Source organism: Xiphophorus couchianus, chromosome 24 (genome assembly GCF_001444195.1).
Source record: "Xiphophorus couchianus chromosome 24, X_couchianus-1.0, whole genome shotgun sequence".
Lineage (NCBI taxonomy): Eukaryota > Metazoa > Chordata > Actinopteri > Cyprinodontiformes > Poeciliidae > Xiphophorus > Xiphophorus couchianus.
The window spans coordinates 18,692,290-18,716,247 of record NC_040251.1 but is presented as its reverse complement, the minus strand read 5'-3'; the positions used below and the strand labels follow the sequence as shown (position 1 = coordinate 18,716,247).

Here is a 23,958-nt window from a genome sequence, read left to right as displayed (position 1 = left end):
AAATTATAGATTTTTTTGTTCAGTTTTGGTTTAATTACATCTGAATGTTTTTTTTCCAGCAAATTAACTTTTTGAGTGAAAACTGAAGTTATTGATTAATCGATTACCAAATTAGCTGATTATTATTTTAATAATTGATTAATCTTCATTTTATTGACATTTATTTTTCTTGATATTGAAATAAAAACTAAATTCAAATATAAACATATAATAAAATGTAGAAAAAGTCAAAATAAAATATTTTGTCTTTAACAGTTAAAACAGATTAAATGAAGTAAATATTTAAAATGTGGTTTTGTGGCTCTGGACCCGTTTTATTAAACTGGAAAATAAAATAAAATAAAATGTCTCTAGATTGTAAAGGTTGCAGACGACTGGACTAAACAAAGGACCAGAACCAGTACCAGGACCAGGAGGGATGAAGGACCAGGACCAGAACCAGGATCAGAACCAGGACCAGGAGGGATGAAGGACCAGGACCAGAACCAGGATCAGAACCAGGACCAGGAGGGATGAAAGACCAGGACCAGGACCAGAACTAGGATCAGAACCAGGACCAGGACCAGGACCAAGATCAGAACCAGAACCAGGACCAGGACCAGGAGGGATGAAGGACCAGGACCAGAACCAGGATCAGAACCAGAACCAGGACCAGGACCAGGAGGGATGAAGGACCAGGACCAGAACCAGGATCAGAACCAGGACCAGGAGGGATGAAAGACCAGGACCAGAACCAGGATCAGAACCAGGACCAGGACCAGGATCAGAACCAGGACCAGGAGGGATGAAGGACCAGGACCAGAACCAGGATCAGAACCAGGACCAGGAGGGATGAAAGACCAGGACCAGGACCAGAACTAGGATCAGAACCAGGACCAGGACCAGGAGGGATGAAGGACCAGGACCAGAACCAAGATCAGAACCAGAACCAGGACCAGGACCAGGAGGGATGAAGGACCAGGACCAGAACCAGGATCAGAACCAGGACCAGGAGGGATGAAGGACCAGAACCAGAACCAGGATCAGAACCAGGACCAGGAGGGATGAAAGACCAGGACCAGGACCAGAACCAGGATCAGAACCAGGACCAGGACCAGGAGGGATGAAGGACCAGGATCAGAACCAGGACCAGGAGGGACGGAGAAACGGCAGCAGATTGTCTTCAGTTCTCATCCTGAAACTCTGAACTCATCTGTGGAGAAAACAAGAACTAATTAATTGATCTGAAACAGAACCAGTTCAGTTCAGAACCGTTCGTGTTCAAAGTCCCAAACTAAACCCTCTGAGCCACCAGGGGGCGCCAGAGCTGCAAGTTCAGCTTCATTTCAGGAACATAATAATTTTTACTTTTATTTGACTAAAAGTAAAAATTGTTGAAGTGATTCTACTCTAACTTTAGTGCAACCTTTGGTTCCTGTTCCCATCTCAACGTTTCATAATTATTTCCAATTATTTTCCACCAAATCGCAGCAAATTTCACCAATAAACTGATTTAAACATTTGTGGAGGTAAAGCGGTTCAGGTCCTCCATTTTAGGGACATTTACTGTTCTCTGATTGGTCAGCTGCTAACCAATCCGGTAGATTTATTGACGGGTATCAACGTCCAAACCAAAAGTTGCTCAATCTGTGGTTCCGTTGCCGAGAAGAGGACGGAGGTGAAAGAGTTTGGGTCGGCCATGCAGAACTACAGGAGCTACACACCAACATGCAGCAGCACTTTACCTGAGGGACAAAGTCCTGCAGGTCCATCTAGAGACAGGAGACGGACAGATTCAGAGCAGGACAGGGGGACAAGGTCAGAGGGCGTCGCTATAGCAACAGTCACTGTCACCACATGATTTGTAGAATCAGCTGATTTGCGCTAAAATAAATACTACAAAAATAAATACATCTAATGCATGTCACGACTGTTAGCATAAATAGCTAACAGGAGTGTTAGCTCCTGTTAGCTATTTATGCTAACAGTCTTAACTGTAATTAAAAACAAAAACACTGAAAATGTTGAAGAACCAGCAGTAGTTTATTGGATGGCCAGTTTTAAAGGTTAATTCTGTCAGTTTATCTCCTCTATAGTTTCTATAAGCACCTCTAATGTTTCTTTTTAAATAAAATTATTATAAAAGATTAATTTAAAGCTTCTATATTTATATGGATGTGAATGTTGGGCGCGCTACACAACTTCTGCCAGCAGGAGGCGCCTCTGGAGCATCGTTGAACAGAAACAATCAGATGTTGGTCTATTAAATCCATGTTTGGCAGTGAGGAGGTCAGATTCTGGCCGAATGTGGGTTTTGGGGTGTGGACAGATTTAAATGAGACATGTGGAGGTGAATGAAGGACTGACCACAGCGTCGATGTCTCTGGGACTGACGTATCGCTCCAGCACCTTGTAGTCGTCAGGCGACATGGGCATCATGTTGTCCTGCAGTCTGGACGGGGGTCTGACCCACAACAAGGCCGTTAGTCCATTTCAATCACGTTTCAGACTCAAAACATCATTTTATAAAACCACAAACTGTCAAAAAGGAAAAGATTTGCTTCTGCATCACAAATAAATTTTTTAAAATAAAAATATTATTTTTTTTCCTTCTAAATTATGCAAATTTATTTTTGAAATGTGACAATGAGCAACTGTACATGAAAGAAAGAAAAAAGGACAACGAAATAGGAAACATGCAGCAAGGCAGCGAAGTTTCTGTTTGTAAAGTAAGTTAAAGTAAAATGCTACAAAATAAAAATAAATGGTTTTGTGAACTTAATCTTTTGAGACATTCAGTTGTTAAAATATGTAAAAACGTCTGATTAAAATGTTCATGTCTCTTTCTGCTAAAACATGCGCTGTGTTTCTGATCTTACACTTCAGACACGGAGATGAGCTCCGTCTTCATGTAGCCGCGGATCTCCTGGACGTCCGTGTCCATCGGCTCTTGAGCTGCAACAGAACCAGAACGTTAACAAGTCCGATCGGGTCTGTAGAAGCGGCGGGACGAATCGGCGCGCGGCTCTCACTCTCTGAGGGTTTGGGGTAGTATTTCCCGAAGGCCTTGTCCTTGTGGATGTCGGGGTAGAGGAAGCGCAGCGGGTTCTCCGGGATGTTCTCCACGGCCATCACCTTGTAGGTGCGGATGATGTCGGGCAGCGACACGGCCGACAGCTCCTTCTTGGTGTACGGCTCCACCGAGTGATAGACGGGCTTATCTGGAGAAACAGAAACACGCTTCAATCATCTGGCAGAAAGAAACGACTAAAGAAAGGAAAACAAGCATGATAAATGCAATCACAACTAATCTGGAAGAGTCACAGCTGCAGCTTCTGCTCCAATGGGAGCCCAGCAGAGTCCTTTCACAATAAAAGCCTGGCCTGCGTTACCGTGGACGTCGTGCTCGATCCAGGTGAAGGTGATGGCACCCTCCTTGCTGCTCTCGCTGAACCTCAGCAGGAACGTCCCGGGACATTTGTCGCTCAGCAGCGCCTTCTCTCTCTCCTTGCTGATGAAGCCCATGATGCAGCTGCACACAGGACGAGACTGTAACCATGGAAACGCCGCAGCAGCAGCGGCCAGACCGGCGGCGGCGCTTACCCGTCGTTCCACAGCGACAGCAGGTGTCTCTTGATCAGGTCCAGGATTCCTTCGATCCACAGCCAGAAGGGGAACGATTTCTCATTGGCGCTTTGCTGCAGAGACGACAAACACATGAACCAGATCCGCCCGACGACGACCCCGACCGCGACCCCGACGACGACCCCTGAGGCTCACCTTGCAGAACTTGGTCCAGGGGATCGTCCCGTCTGGATTCCTCTGAGCTTTTGCTCCTGCCAACAAAAACAATCATGTTACATCAAAACCTGATAATCTGGTGAGAATCAGACTTTTCTACTTCACATGGTTTGGAGATTAACGTCTAGAAATCTGGAGAGAATCCAGAGTAAAACCAGAAAGAAATTAAATCTGAACACAAAAATATCAAGTAGATTCAGAAGAAAACTAGAAAAAAATGAGATAAAAGAGAAATTAAATTAAGAAAGAAAGTGAGAATAACCCCAAGATAAAATCACAAACTAGTGAGAAAAAAATTAGAAATGAGAATCAAACTGAGGCATAAGCAGAACAGAGCTGAGATTAAACAGGATTAAAAATAAAAATAAAATAAAATAAAGATGAAACAAAAAGAAAAACAGCAAAAACACAAAACCAAATAAATTCTTCTGGTTTCTAGAGAAAATATCTTATTACACTTAAAATAACTTTTCGTCAACATGTAGCAGATTGTTTTAAGTCAATAATTTCTTAACATTAATGAAAAACTGAAACTTTTTACTTATTAAGAAATTATTTACCAGTAAATTAGTTTAATCTTATTTTAAGTGTAATAAGATATTTTGAGAGGAAGACAGACGTTGTGTTTTGGCAGTGTGCCTGTCCAGTGTGTTGGTTCTGGTTCTGGTTCTGGTTCTGACCCAGCAGCTTGTCGGCCAGCATGTTGAGCTGCTCCTGGTTCAGGCCTCTCTTGGTGACGGAGGAGAACTGCCAGCTCAGCACCTCGGACAGCTGGGACCACTTGGCGGACGGCGGCGACAGGAAGAACTTGAGGTTCTGTTGGACAGAGCGGGTCGTTAAGTGTTGGGTCGGCACCGAGGAAGAGGAGGAGGATGAGGAAGAGCGGGCCTCACTTTGGGTTCTGTGGTCAGCATGTTGTACCAGAGGATGGAGGCCCAGCCGCTGGGCAGCTGGCAGACGTTGGAGATGACGACGAGGGGCATAGCCATGGCCTGAAACACACGCAGGGTTCAGTTCTACTGGGCCGACCCGGTTCTGGAGCCCGGCTCCGGGTTCCGCTCACCTCCACCTTGATGTGGAGTCCTGGAGAACCGGACTGGTTCAGGTGCAGCTCCGACTCGAAGCTGAGCGAGTGAAGCTCCTCAGTGACGATCAGCGGACCCTGAGGGACGCCGCAGGAAACGGGTCAGAGAGAAACCGAGCCGGACCAGAACCCACTGACCCGGTGGAGTCAGGAGGTTCTGCAGGCTCACATGTGAGTTTAAACCAAACCCGACTGAATCATCTCAGTTCAACAGTCTAATCTAATCTGAAGCTTCTTCTGAGGCAGTTTTTATTAGGGTTGCTACGGTAACAACACTTTGAGTCCAGATTTATTGTGAGAAAAAAAACACTTAGAGAGCAGCAACTAACTATTGATTAGTTATTGATTATTCTATTGATTATTCTTCCAAAAGAAGAAACATTTAAAAAAAACATTCAGCACATTTTTCATTTTAGTCGTTTTTAGAAAATATTAGAAATATACTAAAAGATCAAACAAATACCTTAAAACCTTTTTTAAATAATAAAACATTTTATTGTTTAAAATCCAATACCAATCATTTCATCTTCTGCTAAAAATTATTTCAATATTTTTTATTTTTAATGAAAAATGTTTAGATTTCTGTACAATTTTGTCTTAATAACGGCTCTGAGTTTGCTGTTCTTTCAGTAAACTGTTTTTAAAATTAATTACTAATTATTGATGATTATTTCATTGATTTATTGATTTAACAGATGAACTCTCTCACCTCGTTGGTTCTGTTTCCGGCCAGTTTCTGCTCCTTCAGTTGCTGCACAAATTAAAAATTAAACTTTTCAGGTTAAAAACATTTTTCACAACAAATATGATATTTTAAAGTTTTATTTGATAAAAATCAAACTTTAATCAGTTTTCTCACTCAGTGTAATATCCAACATGACCACTGGGGGGCGACACGTTTCTGCAGCTTCACTTACATTTTATTGTTTCTTTACCTTCTTGATTGTATTTAGGTTACATAAGCTTTATAATTTCCACCTTCAGTCTCATTTGTGTTGTGTTGTTGATAGAAATAATAAAAAACGTAATTTTTATTGGTATTAAATCTAAACCACGGTTATAAATCAGACGTTGTGTTTCTGTTCCTCACCAGATGCCTGAACTCGGCCGCCAGGCTGCCGTTGGACTCCTCCATGTTCATCACCTTGGTGTTCGTGCCCAGGATGTTGAACTTACGGAACCTGGAAACAGACGACATGTTTCATTTGACGTTGGAGATGTTGACCTTTGACCTCTGGAAGCATTTATTGACTTTTTCGATCTATAAAAATGCAGCAGCGCTGATATAATATCATGAAAAATTATTTCAAAACTTCTTCTCAACCTTTAAACTCATCAATTTTTCTGCACAATTTAAAAAACATGTTAGAGAAGCTTTTAGCAGAAACAACCTGGTTGCATTAAAGTGAAGTTCCTCCATATTTAATCAGGTTTTTGTGTTTTCTCAGATGTTAAAGCTAACCCAGCAGGATGCAGCTGTTTCCTAGGTAACGGGGAAAGTTTCAGACGTACCCTTTCTTCTCTGTGACGTCCCTGTGGGAAACAAACAGCAGAGTTATTGCCGCAGACAGAAGCGGTTTGAACTGGTCCACATGAGCTGAGCTTACTTATCGAACACGGCTTTGACTTTGAGCTGGTAGTTGAACTCATGAAGCTTCACCAGGAACCTGAACACAGACAGGAAGTTAAAGCTTCCAGTAAAAACATTCAAGCTGCAGTAGAAGAAGAAGTGACGTCCTGCTGAGTTTTCGGGTCACATTCAGAGGAGTTTGGTTCTTACCGGAGCTTGACGGTGAACTGGACGCCTGTTTTCAGCACCAGCGGTCTCTGTGGGTGTGTGGGCATGCAGGGCTGCCGCTCTACCACCAGAGAGCTGCAAACACAAGCAGACGCCATGTTGGCCCGGCAGCAGCTGCGGCTCCAGAGGACGGGTCGCGGTCGTACCTGGACAGCAGGTTCTTCAGCAGGTCCAGAGCGCGGTTCTCCAGGTGGCTCTTCTTCTGGGAGATCGGGTCGTTTTCGTAGGTGAACTTCTGCTCCAGCTCCAGCATCTTGTTCAGGTGCTGCCGGACCTGCTGCAGCGACTCGGCGACGGCGGTGAACCTGCAGCAGGAGAAACGCTCGTTCAGACAGAAACAGACCGAGAAAACGCTTTTACAGCTACTGAAGTAAAAAATTACTTCAACTAATGATGGATTATAATGGAAAAATTCTGAGATTAATTTGTAGAAAATGTTGACAATTCCAAACGTAAACAAATAAATATACCTTTTCTGATTAAAACTAATTAAGTTCAAGATGTTTTTCTGATAAAATTGCATCAAGATTCTCGTAATTAAAAAAAACTTCCATAGTTATCCTCCATCAGACAAATAACAGAAGGAATGATTAAAATAAAAGAAACTTTTTAAAGATATTTCCTGTAATTTCTGATTTCTGAAAGCAAAAAAAACCAAACTGAAATCTAATCTGGTATAAAAGAAGTAGTCATTGGAAATCAGATTCACCTTTAAAAATAAATAAATAAATACATGAAAAATTATTTTAAAAAATGAAAATAAGGTCTGGTATAATAAAATTAATGAATGAAAATGAGATTTCATATAAAATAAAATAAAAAAACAAACAACTTTATAAAAATATTATTTAAAAAATCTGAGATAAGGTCTGATAAGAAAAGATATTCAGAAAACAATAAAACCAATAATTGGAAATCACATTTGATATTAAAAAAAACTAAATTAATAAACAAATAAATACACAACAAAATTTGAAATAAGATCTGGCATGAAAAAAGTAACAGGAAGAAATCAGATTTGCTATAAAAATAATTAAAATAAATAAATAAAAATCAGAAATAAGATTTTAAGAAGACACTTTCAGAGCAGTAAATAATTGTAAATCAGATTATATATAAAAGCAAAGCCTGTAAATGATATTTAAACTCAGCCGCCTCACCAGTTCTGCAGCTGGTCCACGCAGGCGTTGGGCGGGCCGCCGATGCAGGCGATCTGCTGCCGCTGCTTCCACTCCGGCAGCTCCTCGTTGATCAGGTCTTGGATCAAACTCTGGGTGAGGTTCAGCAGCTCGCTCAGGAAGGACACCACGTCCTGCCACACAAAACACACCGTGAGACAGCGGGACAGGAAACAGCGCAGAGCAAGGAGAGCAGAGAGCAGAGCGAGGCGGCGTCTCTTACGTGGCGTTTCTGCTTCAGCTCGATGCACATCCTGGCCGTGTTGAACTTCTCCTTCTCCAGCTCCTTCGCCGACATGCCGTTCAGCTCGTTCTCTGCAGGAGGGAAGCTCACATCAGCCACACAACGAATGTTACACATGGAGGAACATAAACGTGGCGACACAGTTTGAGTAAATGTACGCAAACTTTGACCTGCTGGGAAAACGTGAAACAAAATGAAGTTACAGCGATAAATAATACTGTTGATTTCACAGACTGAAGATCAATAATCTTTAAATTATGTTGAACATTTAATAGTGGAACTTTTAGATATTCTATTTATCCACAAACAACAGAAATCTGGTTGGATTATCATGAAGCTGGACCAGAGCCCGTCCTGCTTACGGTTCTTCAGCGTGTTCATCTTGAAGTCGTACTCGTCCTGCAGGTCCTCCAGGTTCTTCAGCATCTGATCCAGGAACTGGAGGAGAAAAACTGGACCTTCAGCGAGGTTTAAACACAAACCTGACAGGATGAACGAGCAGCTGTAATCGGACTTTATCAAACCTGAACTTTGTCTTTCAGTTCCTTCACTTTGTTGTCCAGCTTCTGCTTCTCCACCACCATGGCCGACACGGTTCCTTCTCCTTCCTGCTGCAGAAACGGCATCAGGCTAGTGAGGGTCTGAGGTTTTTACCACGTGAAAAACACGCAAAAAATACAGAAAGAACTGGGAACGTGTTCACAGGAAGCCAGTTTATGAAACGGGAGAATAATTGTCTGTCTGTTTAGTCAGAAAAACAGAAGAAGAAGAAGAAGAAGAAGAAGAAGAAGCTAGCAGCAGCTAGCCACACCTGCTAACTCATAAACATTTAAATCAGTGGAAGGAGATTTAGATTATTTAGGAGTTTTTGAAATGAAACGATTAATCAGATCAATCAATTATTTAAATAACTGTCAATTTAGTAGTTGATTAAATGTTAATTGGATTATAAACTCTAAAATTTGATATTTGCTGAAAAAAAACACTCAAAGCAGAAATTAAGGCAAAATTGTACATAAAATATAAACATTTTGTATTTTAGAAAAGTCCTGAAATGTCGTAGTTTTTGCTTATCCTGGTTAAAATTCTGTTAAATTCTAAAGCAACTTTTGTTATAAAGTTATTAATATGTTAATAGATAAAAATAGTTCCCACATCGGTACTAATGTCAAATGAAGCAGAAAAAGCTTTTTTAACTCTTTATTTAACTGTAGATGAATAATTTTTGGGCAATAAAATGTTTTTCTTATTTAGAAAAATGCATAAATGAATTTTTAGCTAATAATTCTTAGCTGCAGGACTATTTTATATTATTCACAACATGATTAATGAACTTTTTTAATAAATTTGGTTAAAATGGAAAAAACGATAAATTCTCAGGGTTTTACCTCGGCTTCCTTTGCACAGGCCACGATCTTCTGCTCCTCCTTCAAGTTCCTGGAGATGATCATCGCCATGGTAACGGGGTCCTCCTGGAAGCGATCCTGCAGACAGACAGACGATGGATGCCGGTTAGAGCGCGTTAACCTCTGACCGCTGGGCGGCGGCGGCGTCTCCGACCTGCAGGTTCCTCTTGATCTTGCGGAAGTTGTGCTGCTGCAGGAAGTTGCTCTCCAGAGCGAAGCGGCTGTGCTGGTCGTCCAGCTGCGCCAGCAGGTCGTGGAAGCGGATGGTGGCCAGCGAGTCCTGCACCGCCACCGTATCCCTGACGACGAACAGGAAGAAACAACATGGCGGCTTCGCTTTGGACGGGAAGAACATCGGAGCAGCTCTTTTTCAAACTACCGCTCCTTCCTGTTTTGGTGCATTTTTCATCCTTTGCTCATTTGTTGTCATAGCAACATGGTGTTTTACAACCTGGAGCAGCTGATTAACATTTGGAAAACTGTATTTCCTTTAAAATTTGTTGCAAAAACATTCAGTTTCACTTTGGGATCAATAAAGTTTCAGGGTTTGTTCTCGTTTCTCACAGGAAAATTCAAACACTTCAAGGTAAGTTTACAAATTTTCCAGCAACAAACCTTGGAGATAAAAACATTAAAATGAACTTAAAACACAATAATGTCTAATTATAAGAGTTGGGTAGTAATGTTTAAGAGAAAATGTACTTTTAGGAGTATTTTACGCGATATTTTCATAAAGTGTCGCTGCTGTTTGTGAATAAACTTGGACTGAAGCAGAATCAGTTTCTTACCAGTCGATGCTCTCGATCCACCTGCTCAGGTACTGCCGGATGTCCATGGGGAAGGAGTCATCGTACAGCTGGTCCACCTGCTCCAGGTACTTACTGTCCAGCATCTGCAGCTGGCACCACTGCGCCATCTGCTGGCCACAAGCAGCAGCTGCATCAGGACTCACTTCAACTTAATTAGAGGAAAAACTGGAAACTACTTCTGCTCTAAAATGTTATCATGTCCACAATTAACCCATTTTAGGGGCTTAAATTGTAGGTATAGTGAACAAATAGATATTTCTGATGTATATTTTAGTATTGGAATCAGACTGCCAGAATAATAACGAGCATTTTATCAGCAGTTCTTCTCATTAAAAGCTTTTGATGCTGTTAAAATATCACCAGACCTGATTATATTTGGCCCTAGAGGGAGAAAGTATTAGGAAACCAGAAAGCTCCTCCTTAGGAGGATTTCATCAGAAACTGAAAGCTAAGAGGAACCCGTTGTAAGCAGCTGTGGAAGATGCTGTTACACTGCGATCGGTGGCCTAGAGGCCAAAAAACACTGAATAATTCAATAAAACAGCCTTTTTGTCTGCTTACAAACGCTTTCTCAAATACCCGGATGTATTTTAAACAATAAATAAAAGCACTGTACAATAATCCTTTAAGAATTTTGGTTTAGTTTTTCAGTTCAGGTTGTTTAAAAACAACAACAAACAATTGTTGTACCTGTTAGCTAGCAGCAGCTGTTCAGGTGGGCGGTGATGCAACTTATTAGCATATTAAACATTAATAACACCGACAACATAGCAAAGCACTTCTACTGCCAACATGTATCCATACAGACCATAAAACCCGACAATTGTTATTTTCTCAAACTTGTCTAGAACTACAAACTTTAGCAACTAGCTTAGCCGAGTGTTTTGTTATGCTAATAAAAACACGTGCATCATAAAACGCTTCCATGGTTATTCAGACATTAAAATAAACTTACTTTTTAGTCTGTGGAAGGTTATTATCTCGCCGTGAAAACAGGTTTTATTTCCTGAAAGCTTGTTCTGTTACAAGGACGCTAGCGGATCCTCCTGTCAACTTTACGTCCCCTTTCCATTAATGAAACCTAGCTAACAGTTCTCAGCCAATCATAACGGAGAACCAACTACAGGCTCCCGCCTACTTCCTGGTCTTAGCCAATCGGAAGAAGAAAAAGTGGCTGTTCCGTCAATCATCACGTACATGCACAATAACAATATCTTAACACCTACTTTTTACGCTCGAGCTTCATTTTGTGTATTTTAGTTCACATTTACAATTAATCCTATACTTTTATGTATTTTAGGTGAATCAGATTGCATTTGAAATACATTTTCAAGCGTCAGATGAAAAACAATTCGTATTTTAGGGGGAGGAAAGACGATTCAGAGAACAGCTTGGAGAAATCACGTGTTTTCAGAGAAAGAAGGTACAACTGCGTCAATCATCCGAAACTGAAACTTAAGGAGAAAATACACATTATGTAGAATAAACTGGAGTTTGTCCAAAACTAAAGACAAACCAAAACACTAATGCTCGAATTCTAAATAAAAAATGTAGTGACTTTTGTTAAAATAAATTATTTCCCAAATATAACACTTAAATCACAAGTCTATATGGAAAAACGTTAGTTATAAATGTTTTATAACATTTATAAGTAATTTCAGTTCACTTTTTCTAAACATTCAGTCAGAAATACAGTGAGTGGTTTAAGCCAAAGCATGTGTGTTAGAGTGGCCTAATCAAAGTCCAGATGTAAATCAGGGTAAGACCTGAACATTGACTGAGATTGAAGCATTTTTGCAAAGAATGGATGGAAATATTAGTATTGAATTATGTAAAACTAACAGAAACATACCCGAAAATATTTGCAAGTGGTGCTGCAAAGAAAATTGATTCTAAATATCGACTTTATAAGCAAATTCACACCAAAATGTTCTGATTTTTATTTGGAAAATATGCAAAAATCAATAAGAAAACACAAAAACATGATTAGTGATAGAAAAACAATGACACTTTACAAAATAATCAAAGATTGTTTCTTAGATTTAAAAAAAAAAAAGTGGTTTTGCTTCCTTTAAAATCAAATGAAACAGACAAAAAATTTGTGCAAATATATAAAACAGGACTTAGCAAATATCAAGTCAGCGGATGTTTTAAACAGGAAATCCATTCAGACTCCTTTGGTTAAATTTACTTCTTAAATTAAGTAAGTTGTGACACAAAAAAGAAACATTTTAGTGACAAGAAGACAGGATGGGAATCAACATGGTTATTAAAGGTCATTTTATTATTTATCAATCAATTTATCTCCAGAAACTGGTTTTAAATGCAAAGTTTGATGGAAAAGAGATAAAGTGCAGATTTAAGAGAAACGTACAACTCAAATTATTTTAAAATCTTAAAAGAAATAAGATTTTTAAAACTTATAAAAGGACAGGATGTGATGTTTAGAATCAAACCAGTTTAATCTGAGTGAGTTTCAGCAGAACAAAGTCTTTTTGGGTCAGAAACCCCCATGAAGACAACAACAGTCAGCACATCTGCTCTGGGAATTAAACTGGGATGGCGCCTCCAACTGGGATCCCAGTTTCCGGTCCGACACTGATCCATGTTTGGGCCCGGGGAAAATACGGATTAAATGTTTCAGATCGACTCAAACATCAACATTTCACATTTCTACCAGACAAAAACTTCAAGCTGGGCTGCAGTTTTCCTGATGCACCACTAGATGCTGCTGTGCTACATTTAGATCACTTCACAAAAATGATTAACAGCGTTAAAATAAATGAGAATTTCCACGTTTAGGCCAAATACTTTAATGATTTGTAGTTTTGTGTGTAAATATAAGAAGATTATATATTTCATTCACCTTTGATGATCTTCTGAACAAATCTCAGCGAGAAATGAGCAAACAGACAAAAGGTGGCGTGTCATTCGGTTCATGTTTTCAAAATAAGCAGGACGTCCTGCAGGGTGTGCGCTGGTCAAGGCTCAAATCAGGACAGGCAGCAGCAGGAAGCCTCGTTTCAGACACCAAATCTATTCCAGGTCCAAACTTCTTCACTCACACAAAACTAAAACTCCTGGATTTGTGGTGAAAATATTGAGGAGACATATATATAAATTTAACAGGAATTTGGAATAAAAAAATCCTGCAGTTTATTACAAGTGCAAACTCAGATGTGATCAACTCACAATAAGGTGCAACACATGAGACAAACTCAGTTTCTCATATTTCTATGTAGTGAGCAGCACAAACGTTGGAATAAAATCATCTATTTGAATAAAAAGAAACTCTTTTCCTCCTCAACATGCTGAACTATTAATGCTTCTCTGTGGAAACAATACTGGCAAAATCTACAGTCATATTTAATGATCAAAGATAAACTGTTTCCCCTCATATTTAATGCTCAGTATTTAAAAATCTTACTCACAAAAATTACAAATATTTGCAGAAAATCTGCAAAATATAAAAATACAATTTAGGGAGGTAAAATACCTAAATTCAATGCTATTGGTTGGTGTTTGTAAACCAGCCAATCCAGGAGCTTCATTTACTTTACTTTGCGCTGATTGGATGAAACCTTAAAAGTGGAGGTAATAAAAATATTAGCTTCTGCAGCAGCACAAGACAGTTTTCACTGCATGTATTAATGCATATTCAGGTTTATTTGGTGTCTGTACTATTAAAATACTTAGCTATAGATGTTTTTAGAGAGTTCTTCGAGAATCTGCTAATTATAAATCTGCAAATCTGTTTATTTTGTAAGTAATTGTATATGGGAAAAAATTAAAAGAACATTTCTGCCAAAATATTTATTAATCTGAGGAATTTCCTTGCTTTCTCTTGAAAAAATGTAAGCTTGAAAAGTTAAAAACTTTCCACTTTTAGAAAATTACACATAAAAGTTGTGAGTTTTAGTTTTTTTTGAAACTCAAAAACTTCCAAGGTTTTTCTGGAATTTTCTGAGATTAATCTAGCAGATTGTTGGATCCAAACTTCTCAGTGGAAGCTGGTGATTCCTGCAGGTTTTCTCCCCAGATCCATGTTCCGACTTCAGAACAAAACAATAAATCATTGTTGGACCCGACTGGTCCAAACCAGAACTACAGTTTATAAAGTGATTTGGCCTGGTACATTCACAACTTGTCAGTGAGAATTTACATTCTTCTCCAACGTCTCGGTGCTTTAAAAATATTCAGTTTGGCTCCTAAAAGTCTCTTAGTTTGGTCTCAAAATGGTCAAAATATTTAATAGCTCAAAGTGTTTGAATGTATTTCCACTCTGTTTATAGTCATATTTATGACGGCATATCAGGGCCACTGTAGATATAAAACATAAATTCTGCCAACAAATTTCTGAACTCAAAATGTCAAATATTTGCAAGAAAAAAAATTAAGTTAATCTCAGAAATTTTCTGAAAAGAAACCATAGAGATTTCTGAGCTAAAAAAGTTTAAAATTTACAAGGACAAACTCAGAAAAGTTTAGGTTAATAAATGGTCAAAAAACCCTGAAAATTACTGATGTCCAAAATTTGAACATTTGGGGGGGAAAAAATTAAAACTTGGGATTAATCTCACAAATACCTCAGAAAAAAACTTGAAAAATTCTGAGCTCTAAAAGAGAAAAAAATTACAAGAAAAAAGAAATAAATTTGGGATTAATTTCAGAAATGTTCCAGTAAAAACATGAACATTTCTGAGATCCAAAAATATGTAATTTCTTACTTTTGAAACTGAAAATTTTCAAAATTTGAAAACGGTAAATCTCTGAGATTCATTTAAAAATCAAATTTATTTGAAATTCATTAAGAGTTACTTTCTCATAATTTTACTTTTACTTTTGGAGCTCAGACATTTCCAGGTTGTTTCTAGAAAAAACGTTTGGATCTCAGCAATATCGTTTTTCCCCTGAGATTGATCTAAACAATTCTCTGTTTTTCTTGCAAATGTTTTAGTTTTGGAGCTCAGAGATTAAAAAGAGATTAATATGAACATTTCTGAGTTTTTGGCAGAAATTGACTTCTTTTTTTCTACCTATAATGACCCTAACTAGAAGTTGTAAATATTTGATCTGCTTTAAATGTTATTTTATTGAAGCTACAGTGTTTTGTTTGGAGAACGGTTTCTGGCGGTCTTCAGGATGACGGCCATTCCTTCAGACGCTTCGTTCATAAACAGGTAAATGAACCTTCGTCTTCACAAACAGCCACAGTTGTCCACCACCATGGACGGGATCTTCCCGTAGATGATTTGCTCCTTGCGGTTGAAGTAAAGCATGTTGATGGGCGACATCTTGGTGGGTGTGCAGCAGGGCCCGGCGGAGCCCCGCGGGTTGGCTTTGTTCACCAGGTGTGCGTGCGGATACTGCTGCAGGTGGAGGAACTCGCACTCCCCTGAGCAGTAGTTGGCGCGGTAACGTTTGGGAGCGATGATCCAGTCCCAGCCAAACTCCTCGAAGTCGACGGTGAGCGGGTAGCGGCAGCAGCGGGTCTCTGAGGATTCCTCGTCGCAGTCCAGTCCGGAGTCTCGCCGGGAACGCTTGGAGCTGTCCAGAATCTTCACTTCGATGAACGGTTGCTGGAAGGAAGACAAACATTCAGAGTCCAAGCAGGAAATTACAACGTTTTGGACATTTGTAAAAGACATTAAAGAATTCAGAAAGCTGGATGTCAGACTTTGGAAGGACAGAAGCTGAGTTTCCTTTACAAATGTGAGCAAAACTGTCAATATTTCACTAATGTAAGAACTATGAAATTTCTGAGCTCCAAAAGTTTAAAATTTACTAAAGAAAAATCTCTGATGTTTTCTGGAAAAAACATGGAAATTTCTGAGCTTCAAAAGTTTAAAATTTACATGAAAGAACCTTAGAAATGTTGAGATTAATTTCAGATCTAAATGTTAAAGAAAAAACCTGGACCTTTCTGAGATCCAAAATTAAAAAAACAACAACATAAAAATCAACTTGTGGATCTCAAATAATTTCCTAAAGTTGAGTTTCCCTTACAAATGTGAACAAAACTTTGTCAATATTTCATTAACGTAGAAAAAACTCAATTTAACAATTACTGAGTTTCAAATAAATAATAGACACAAATAAAAATCACATTAATAAGTTTATTCAGCCAATGATCTGTTAACTATTTTTTGGATTAACCTATTTTTGTTTAGCAAAATTAGGAAAGTGAAATAATCTGCTAGTCTAGCTCTTGCTTTTTCATTAATGTTAAGGATCAATATTATTTTAAAACAAGCTTCTGTTTCTTCCTGAAAAGTTACTGGTAAGTTATTTTGAATTATTTCAAGTGTATTAAGATATTTGCACTAAAAACTAAACCAAAAATACTTGGTAAGATTTTATGAAACTAAAAACTGTTTAAATTCAAAGTGTTTATACAGTTTTGGCTTAATTATTAGGAAGTTGTTTCTCAACAAATGGATTCTATTTGAGTCTGTTTCCTCCAGTTAATAATTCATGGATTACTAAACTAGTTGATTGTTTCCTTAATGAACGTAATGAAAGCAGTTAATCTCACCAGTCCCTCCTCTCCAGGCTCTGCTGATGTGACGGCCAGGTCTTCTCCCCTGTTGCTGAAGGCGTTGATCTCCAGGCCGTAGCTGCTCTCCGGCTGCCGCAGCCAAGCCTGCAGCAGGGACTTGATGTCGACGCTCTGCCAGGAGCCGGCTCCGGCCTCTGTGTCCACCTTCAGGGAGCGGACCCGGACCCGCGTGCCGTTTTCCTCCCTGGCCGGCCGGAGGCGTGACACCTGCAGGAAGACGGTGGTGACGGCGAGGGACGGCCGCAGGTGAACCCACAGCTGGGCGCTCAGGATGTTCTTAGGCTGGATCTTGGGACTGAGGCTGAAGAGGCAGCAGGAGGAAAGCTGCTCTGCAGGGACGGGATTGGCTGGAAGAGAGACAGAGGAAACAAAAACTGTACTCTAGTAAGAGCAGAAAGTACTTGGTTAAAAAAGGCAACTAAAAGTAACACAATTACATCATCAGATGGATCAAAATAATGTAAGTGGAAATATTGGTGTTTTAAAACCAAATAAAAATAATCATATAAATGATCAAATCAGACAAAATGTTGTTTTGTTCCAAATCAATTTCTTTCAGTATAAGAAATAAAACCTCAGTGTTGGGCAGCAACTACTAACATTTTTTCAGTAACTTTTTTATAAAAAAATTACTTTTAGGAGTATTTTGACTGCGCAGTACTTTTTACTTTTACTTGAGTAATTTTATTATGAAGTATTTCTACTCTTACTGGAGTAAAACTTTGGGATTTTCTACTTTTTGAATGAAAAGCAAACATTTTTTAAACTCACCAGACACACCTGTGGTTTTTATTAAAGTTTCATTTGTTTAATATTGAACAAAAATTATTTGGAAACAATTTGTTTTGCCTAATGTTGTTATTTATGCACATTTTTGTCATTTTTGTCCCCAAAAATACCATAATTTCCACTTAATTTATATTTGGTTCGCCTGCTGAGGTAATGTTTAAGTATGAAATAATTGATCATTTGATCAGTTACTCAATACATGAGTAGATGTTTTACTAAATACTTTTTTTTATCTTACTCTAGTATTTTTTTTACTTTTACTTGAGTAAAAATATGTTGTATTGCTACTCTGCCCATCTCTTATCAAAGTTTTCACCGTTTCTGCTCTTAAACCATCTTTACGCGCGGGATTAACGCACAGACTTCGTTTTTTCCCCACTTACGCTTCGTTGCCATGGTGATGATGGTCTCGGTCGTAGCGTGCTCCTCGTCCTCCACCCGCGGGTCGTACTGGTCCAGCAGCTGCGTCAGAGGCGGCGCCTTGGGGATGAGCTGGCGGATCATGTCCCGGCTGATGTTGGGCGCCTGCTCCAGCCGCAGGATGCTGAGGATCTGCGAGCGGATGCTCTGGAGCCGCAGCTGCTTGCTGTGCTCACGGAAGTCGCAGGCTGAGCACTGCTCCAAACTCTCCGCCAGCAGCTTGGAGGTCTGGTTCATCTCCATGGCGCGGCCCGCAGACAGGACGGCGGCGGCGAGGGAGAGGAAGAGGAGCATCCTGCAGAGAGGAAGGAGAGAGTGACTCTGGATTGAGGCTGGACTCAGGACTTTATGATTGGCTGCAAAGGACTTTTTTTCCCTCTTTTGTGGAAGTGATTTTTAAAGAGGCAGAAGGAGTTTTAAAATATTCAGTGATGGGATTTTAAAATATAGAGCAGATTTGCAGAAGTCGGCAGAGTAAGAGTAGCACTACTATAATATATTTTTAATCAAGCAAAAATTAAAAAACGCCTTCAAGAAAATACTCAGAGTAAAAAGGTGTTTGGTAAAATGTCTAGTCAAGTACTGAGTAACTGATCAAATGATCAATCATTTAATATTTAAAAATTACATCATCGCATGGACTAAAATATAAAGTGGAAAGTTTGGTATTTTAAGGATAAAAATGATAATAATTCATATAAGAAAATCAGGCAGAAGAAATATTTCCATATCTTCTTTCAATAAGAAAAAAAGGAAGCTTTTACAAAAACTGCAGGTGTGCGTCTGGTGAATTTTTGATTAAAACATGTTTGATTTTCATTCAGTGGGTAGAAAATCCAGAAATTTTACTCATGTAGGAGTAGAAATACTCCATAATAAAATTATTCAAGTAAAAAAAAAATACTCCTAAAAAGTTCATTTTTTCAAAACTCAAGTAAATGTAACTAGTTACCATCACTCTGACACACAAATTAGCTGAAAACCAGGAAACACTGCAAGCATCTGCAGAACAGAAACGTTTTCTAAAATACAGAAAGAAATTATATTTTTCTTTCATGCGATTTTCCCTTCTGATTATTTAACATGATCAGAACTAAAGTCTGAACACATTTAGATTAAATCATAAGTATAAACAGAGCAGCCCAACCACTTACCTACATTTTTATTTCAGCCTTGACCTAAAAAGTGAACCAAGAAAATATGAACTTTAACTCATTTTATACAGTTTCAAACATCTGCCAACATTTTATTGTCTTAAGTCCAAAATTTGTTCATACATTTTTAGTGGAAAATTTTGCTTTGTGAATGTGGGTTTTTGTAGCTTAAGAACTATTTCATATCAGATTCTGCACAGATGATTAGTGTACTGGTGAGGCAGGATATAAAAGTAATGTTTCCTCATGAGATACTTTAATTTATTGGAATAATCCAGGAGCAGGAATCTTTTTGGAGTCACATTCAGCTCTCCTGTGCCACCTGCTGGTTCAACTAGTCACTGCAGGTTAACGTTTCTTCAAACATTAGCACAGCTGGACTCCCTTTATAAATCTTTTATTTTTATTTTATTGTCTGAAACTTCCAAAATGTCTTCTTTGTTTTAATGGGGTTGGTATCTTGAGCCTTGTTTTGTGCTCTACCCATTGCATCCTGGGAAGTGTAGTAGAAATGCATAAATTAAAGTTGAGCAAAACATCAAATTCTTTGCTTTTAGAGTAAAATAAATCTGCCACATAGAAATCTGTCCTGACATGAAAGAACCATGTAAACATGCCCCAAATATTTACACATTATATTAAATTTTGCATTTATTCTGGTTAAAAACATTTTTCTCAGACGTTTCATTCAAACATGACAGGAGGCTGTTCAATAATTGAAGAGGCTGGATAAAACCTGTTTTATTTTTAAAATCCTGAAGTGTCTGATTAACATCTGCTATTAATTCAAGTTTAATTACCGGCACCATGTTAACAACAAAAACTTTATATCTGGATATAAACAAAGACGTTTCAGTTTATTTCATAAAACCAGAAAGCAGGAAGCATTTTCTTTACATTTCATAAAGGCTGCTGGAATACAAAATACCTGAATAATCAGTTACAACAAGTTAAATGTAAAACATACTGACAGATTTAATATTTCCTGATTTCTTCTTTGGTCGGAGCGCGATCAGCCTGTAAGACAAATTAAAATAAAGGTTAGTTTTCCATTCCTCCTATTTGTGTTGTTTCCATGACAGGATGAACAGAACTAGTTTCTGTTCCCATCATGATGCGTATCGATGTTTGAATGTCACATCCTGATTGGCTCATAAAGTTCAAACACAAACACTTTAAAAGAGGAGGAACTCAATTCAGATTAAGTAATTGGAATCCATGTTTACAAAAAATTTTAATTCAAACCCCTGTTTGCTGTTAAATTATTGAATAAAGAGACATATTTATCGTTTTCCCTCTTTTATTCAGTTTATTGAACCATCAGATTCCCAGTGTTTCAGGAAGCCCTGACCATTTGTGCAGCGTTTTTAGAAATGTGGCTTGTGGACATTAGAGTTAGCAACATATTTAGCACTGAGATGCTATTTTAAACTTGAAAAGCTTCGCTGATAGGCCAACTCCTTGTAGCACAATAACAGTCTCATCCAGCCCCATCAGATCAGGTTTTGAAGCAAAAATTAGCCACCAGAACCAGATTAGTTGCTCATTGCTGTTGACAGTGGTTGTCGTTTGCACGTTAGATTTAGGAGCGTACCAGAAACACAAATACAAAGGTTCCTGCTTGGGACTTTTGTATGTAAAAAAAACAATTAAGTGTGAATATCAATGTATTGAATTAATAAAAAGTAAAAGGTCCTGGCTCTGAGGAAGAAAGGTCAGGGAAACAGAAAGTGACTAAAATACAGCTCAAAGTTTAGTTAAGTCAGCAAAGCTGACTGAAAAAAAACAAAACACTACAAAACCTAATCACCTGTTTTTACTCCTCTAACAGTGTCCACCACGTCCACGGCCACGACCACGACCGTGTCCATGGCCGTGGCCATGACCGTGCTTGCGGTCGCCGCTGCCGCTTCGCTTCCTTTCGCGGCTGCCGCTTCGCTTCCTTTCACCGCTGCATCTCCCAGGACTGTGTCTGTCCTTGTCATGGTCCCGGTCACGACCACGGTCCCGGTCATCGTGTCGGTTCCGGTCGCGGTCATCATGTCTGTCTTGGTTGCGGTCACAATCTTGGTCACATCCCCGGTCATGTCGGTCACGATCTTTGTCCTGGTCAAGAGCAAGATCCAGATCTATGTCGGACATGCCCTTTCCCTTGACCCCATGATCTTTGTTGTCTCCCCCACGGCAGCCATCTTGTCCATGACCCCCATCGCCTCCTTGCAAGGGCTTGTCCCCCGGTTTGGGGCCCAGGTCATAGCCTGAAGGGTGCTGATCTGAGAATGCATCCGTAGAAAGTCAATATCTAATTTTTTAAGAAATATATCCTAAAAAAGTACACAGATGAGTTTTATTTACCAGAGGTGCCGCTGAACATGTCTGTCTCTGCTACAGATGATCCGTTGACAACGAGCTTGTAAATAAAAGAAATCAAGGCGTTGGCCTCTGATGTTACAGCAAAACCAGTTCAACAAGAACCAGGGATAATTACAGGCTTCAGATTTTAGTGTGCAGCACCAACATGACATCTTAGACAAAGAATCAAAATTTAATACTTAAATGTTCCAGCTTAACAATCAAACATGTCTTTGCTTCATATATTCAAGCTTAACTGAAAACTTTGCTTCCATGTTGAGATAAAGTTATGAATTTTTCAATCTAAGAAAAAAAGCAACATTCCTGGCTTCAACTCTGCTGGTGCAGAATGAGCTAAATTCATTAATCCAACATGTTTATCTAAAAACACAATGAGAAACTGTCCGGTAATGAGAAAATAGGAAACTACTTACGATGTGAACAGCAGCCGACGGTCCTGCCTTCTGTCACTGAAGAGGCGGTGCGCCCAAAAGTAGCGCGCACTTTCTGGCAAGACTGGATTTTTGTCCCGGTGACTCATTACTGGCTGTGGAAGGGGAAAGGTGTTTCATGTGAAACATCAATTTAAAAAAAAAAAAAAAGTTTCATGAGCAATCAGACTAAACGTGTTGCTTTATAATTATCTGCCGCTAAACCAAAAAACTTTCTTAATAAAATGCATGCAACGTGTATCAGTGGGAGATTAGAAAAGCTATGTAAGAAGGTCATATATTCCATGGTGAAGACACCATGGAATATATGAACCAATCAGCTCACTGACAGAAAACCAGGAAATTACACCATATTCATATACACCATATATATATATATATATATATATATATATATATATATATATATATATATGTAAAAAGACCACCACCACTTTTTTTTAGCCAAAAGATGAATTGTGCAAAAAAATCAGCCAAGTGAGGGATTGGTGACCTGTCCAGTGTGTAACCTGCATCTTGCCCTTTGACCCCTGGAGATGGGTACCAGCACCCTCTCAACCTGAAGTGTTTAACACTTACTCTGCTGCCAGCTGGAGAGGAACTGCTTTAGAGTCTAGCACAAAAAATGAAAACGCCTGAAATAATTTAATAAAAACAGGAATAAAAACTTATTAATTGGAGGCCAGGCTTCAGTTTTCTCTGCATTTATGTAATATAGTTCAGTTGAAATTGTTCTTTTTCAATTGTTTGCCCAGTCATCTCAAAATTCTTGTTCAGTAATAAACCTTTAAATTTCAATTCAGATTTGTTTTTCTCCCTCTTTAAACTGTTTGTCCCAATTTTTAATAGAAATGTTAAATAACTATCAGATACTGAAAGCTGAGGTTGTTCTGGAAAAAAGAACAACCACAATGCACATTTTACAGCCATAAAAATAAAAAAAGAATACCAGGCGGCCCAGTTACAATTTTGGTCATAAGAGGGTTAACAGGAAGAATTTCCAAAATGAAGAACTTCTTTTTAACAGGAAAACTTCCAAACAAACCCAACACTGCATCCTCCTACTGAGGATCGATGTGAAGTTGTCCTGCAAAAGAAATGAAAACAAGATTCAATTTCAAGAGGCCGCGTGCAAAACCGTTTTTCGCAATTAAATTTAAATTGTTGAACGTAAATTAAATTTGTTTCAACTATTGACTTATTAAAGTATGGACCTGTCTTTGAAATATGTAGATTCAATTTAAAACTAAATATGAAGTAGATACAAACAAATAAAAAGATGTGTATTTTCAAAAGTAAATAAAAGACACTATTTTCACCCAAAAACATACAATATACATCCAAAAGATAATTATCTTAATGCAGCTATACTATGTCAACATAGCCACATTCAATTATCACTAATATATAGCTATGCTATGAAGTTTTATTATAGTAATTTACTAAGCTGAGTCCCTTCCTGCAGTCTCTAAAATGTATTTGCCAAATCCTTAGCAGCCATTTTCTTTCATATCACAACTGATTTTCAACCATGAAAACCACAGAACTAAAACCCCTAAAGACAAAATGATTTGCAACACAGAATCCTTCTCAGCTCATTGGCTCTCAGCAGAGAATCAAACCAAACCAGCAACTCTTCGGCCAAACGCTTAGGCCTTCAACAGCGTTAGCATCAAACAGCGTTAGCATCAAACAGCGTTAGCATAGCATCAAACCCCAGAAGACATGGCTGGTCGAACAGAACCTTGACTCAACTTACCTTTGATGGGTCGGGTGGATCCCCCGGGCAGCTTGAAGCGGTCCTCAGCTTCATTGTCGATCACCCAAGATATCCACTATCGATCAGCTGCTAGTTCCAGACACCATTTTCTTCCTCCTCAAACAAACAAACCGCCTCTGAAACGCCATTGGTCGCTCGGTCGCTCCTCCTCTG

General features: G+C 38.8%; 3 protein-coding genes and 1 long non-coding RNA gene across 12 annotated transcripts; 1 reads left to right on the top strand and 3 right to left on the bottom strand.

Moving 5' to 3' along the window:
* Positions 1-627: 627 nt before the first annotated feature.
* stat1a (signal transducer and activator of transcription 1a) lies at positions 628-11,399 on the bottom strand. 9 transcript variants are annotated; one of them, XM_028010582.1, is made up of 26 exons: positions 11,255-11,399; positions 10,279-10,406; positions 9,645-9,789; positions 9,473-9,568; positions 8,609-8,695; positions 8,447-8,522; positions 8,064-8,155; positions 7,823-7,974; positions 6,809-6,967; positions 6,645-6,737; positions 6,472-6,531; positions 6,377-6,397; positions 5,955-6,045; positions 5,574-5,615; positions 4,844-4,942; positions 4,674-4,772; positions 4,461-4,596; positions 3,760-3,815; positions 3,583-3,677; positions 3,372-3,511; positions 3,012-3,200; positions 2,859-2,934; positions 2,347-2,443; positions 1,725-1,751; positions 1,130-1,192; positions 628-658 (listed from the first exon to the last, which is right to left on the bottom strand). In XM_028010582.1, exons 2-25 carry the CDS (start codon positions 10,404-10,406, stop codon positions 1,163-1,165), a joined length of 2,286 nt encoding a protein of 761 aa, XP_027866383.1. In that variant the 5' UTR covers positions 11,255-11,399; the 3' UTR covers positions 628-658; positions 1,130-1,162. The 9 variants fall into 9 exon arrangements, with proteins under 9 accessions (XP_027866383.1, XP_027866390.1, XP_027866389.1 ...); XM_028010581.1 differs by lacking the exon at positions 628-658 and adding an exon at positions 1,005-1,023 and having other exon boundaries at positions 1,124-1,192; XM_028010583.1 differs by lacking the exon at positions 628-658 and adding an exon at positions 1,062-1,076 and having other exon boundaries at positions 1,124-1,192.
* LOC114140682 (uncharacterized) lies at positions 3,822-23,426 on the top strand. The gene is made up of 3 exons (XR_003594636.1): positions 3,822-4,253; positions 18,614-18,622; positions 22,591-23,426. It is a non-coding gene; the product is annotated as an uncharacterized LOC114140682 (long non-coding RNA).
* Positions 15,344-23,878, bottom strand: LOC114140601 (growth/differentiation factor 8-like). The gene is made up of 4 exons (XM_028010692.1): positions 23,785-23,878; positions 18,031-18,362; positions 16,835-17,205; positions 15,344-15,878 (listed from the first exon to the last, which is right to left on the bottom strand). The coding sequence occupies exons 2-4, from the start codon at positions 18,359-18,361 to the stop codon at positions 15,498-15,500; spliced, it is 1,083 nt and encodes a 360-aa protein (XP_027866493.1). The 5' UTR covers position 18,362; positions 23,785-23,878; the 3' UTR covers positions 15,344-15,497.
* LOC114140638 (negative elongation factor E-like) lies at positions 19,930-22,278 on the bottom strand. Its single transcript, XM_028010757.1, has 4 exons — positions 22,008-22,278; positions 21,577-21,632; positions 21,032-21,494; positions 19,930-20,238 (listed from the first exon to the last, which is right to left on the bottom strand). The coding sequence occupies exons 1-3, from the start codon at positions 22,112-22,114 to the stop codon at positions 21,046-21,048; spliced, it is 612 nt and encodes a 203-aa protein (XP_027866558.1). The 5' UTR covers positions 22,115-22,278; the 3' UTR covers positions 19,930-20,238; positions 21,032-21,045.
* Positions 23,879-23,958: the final 80 nt, after the last annotated feature.

Excerpts from the sequence above, each read along its gene's own strand:
- stat1a (XM_028010582.1), bottom strand. The coding sequence starts at position 10,406 with ATGGCGCAGTGGTGCCAGCTGCAGATGCTGGACAGTAAGTACCTGGAG. Across the intron at positions 9,790-10,278 it reads TGGATCGAGAGCATCGACTG|GGATACGGTGGCGGTGCAGG; the intron begins GTAAGAAACTGA and ends GTTCGTCGTCAG. Across the intron at positions 8,696-9,472 it reads CCTGTGCAAAGGAAGCCGAG|CAGGAAGGAGAAGGAACCGT; the intron begins GTAAAACCCTGA and ends CCGTTTCTGCAG.
- LOC114140601 (XM_028010692.1), bottom strand. The coding sequence starts at position 18,361 with ATGCTCCTCTTCCTCTCCCTCGCCGCCGCCGTCCTGTCTGCGGGCCGC. Across the intron at positions 17,206-18,030 it reads CATCACCATGGCAACGAAGC|CCAATCCCGTCCCTGCAGAG; the intron begins GTAAGTGGGGAA and ends TCTCTCTTCCAG. Across the intron at positions 15,879-16,834 it reads AGCCTGGAGAGGAGGGACTG|CAACCGTTCATCGAAGTGAA; the intron begins GTGAGATTAACT and ends TCTTCCTTCCAG.
- LOC114140638 (XM_028010757.1), bottom strand. The coding sequence starts at position 22,114 with ATGAGTCACCGGGACAAAAATCCAGTCTTGCCAGAAAGTGCGCGCTAC. Across the intron at positions 21,633-22,007 it reads CGTCGGCTGCTGTTCACATC|GCTCGTTGTCAACGGATCAT; the intron begins GTAAGTAGTTTC and ends TTTTATTTACAA. Across the intron at positions 21,495-21,576 it reads CATGTTCAGCGGCACCTCTG|ATCAGCACCCTTCAGGCTAT; the intron begins GTAAATAAAACT and ends ATGCATTCTCAG.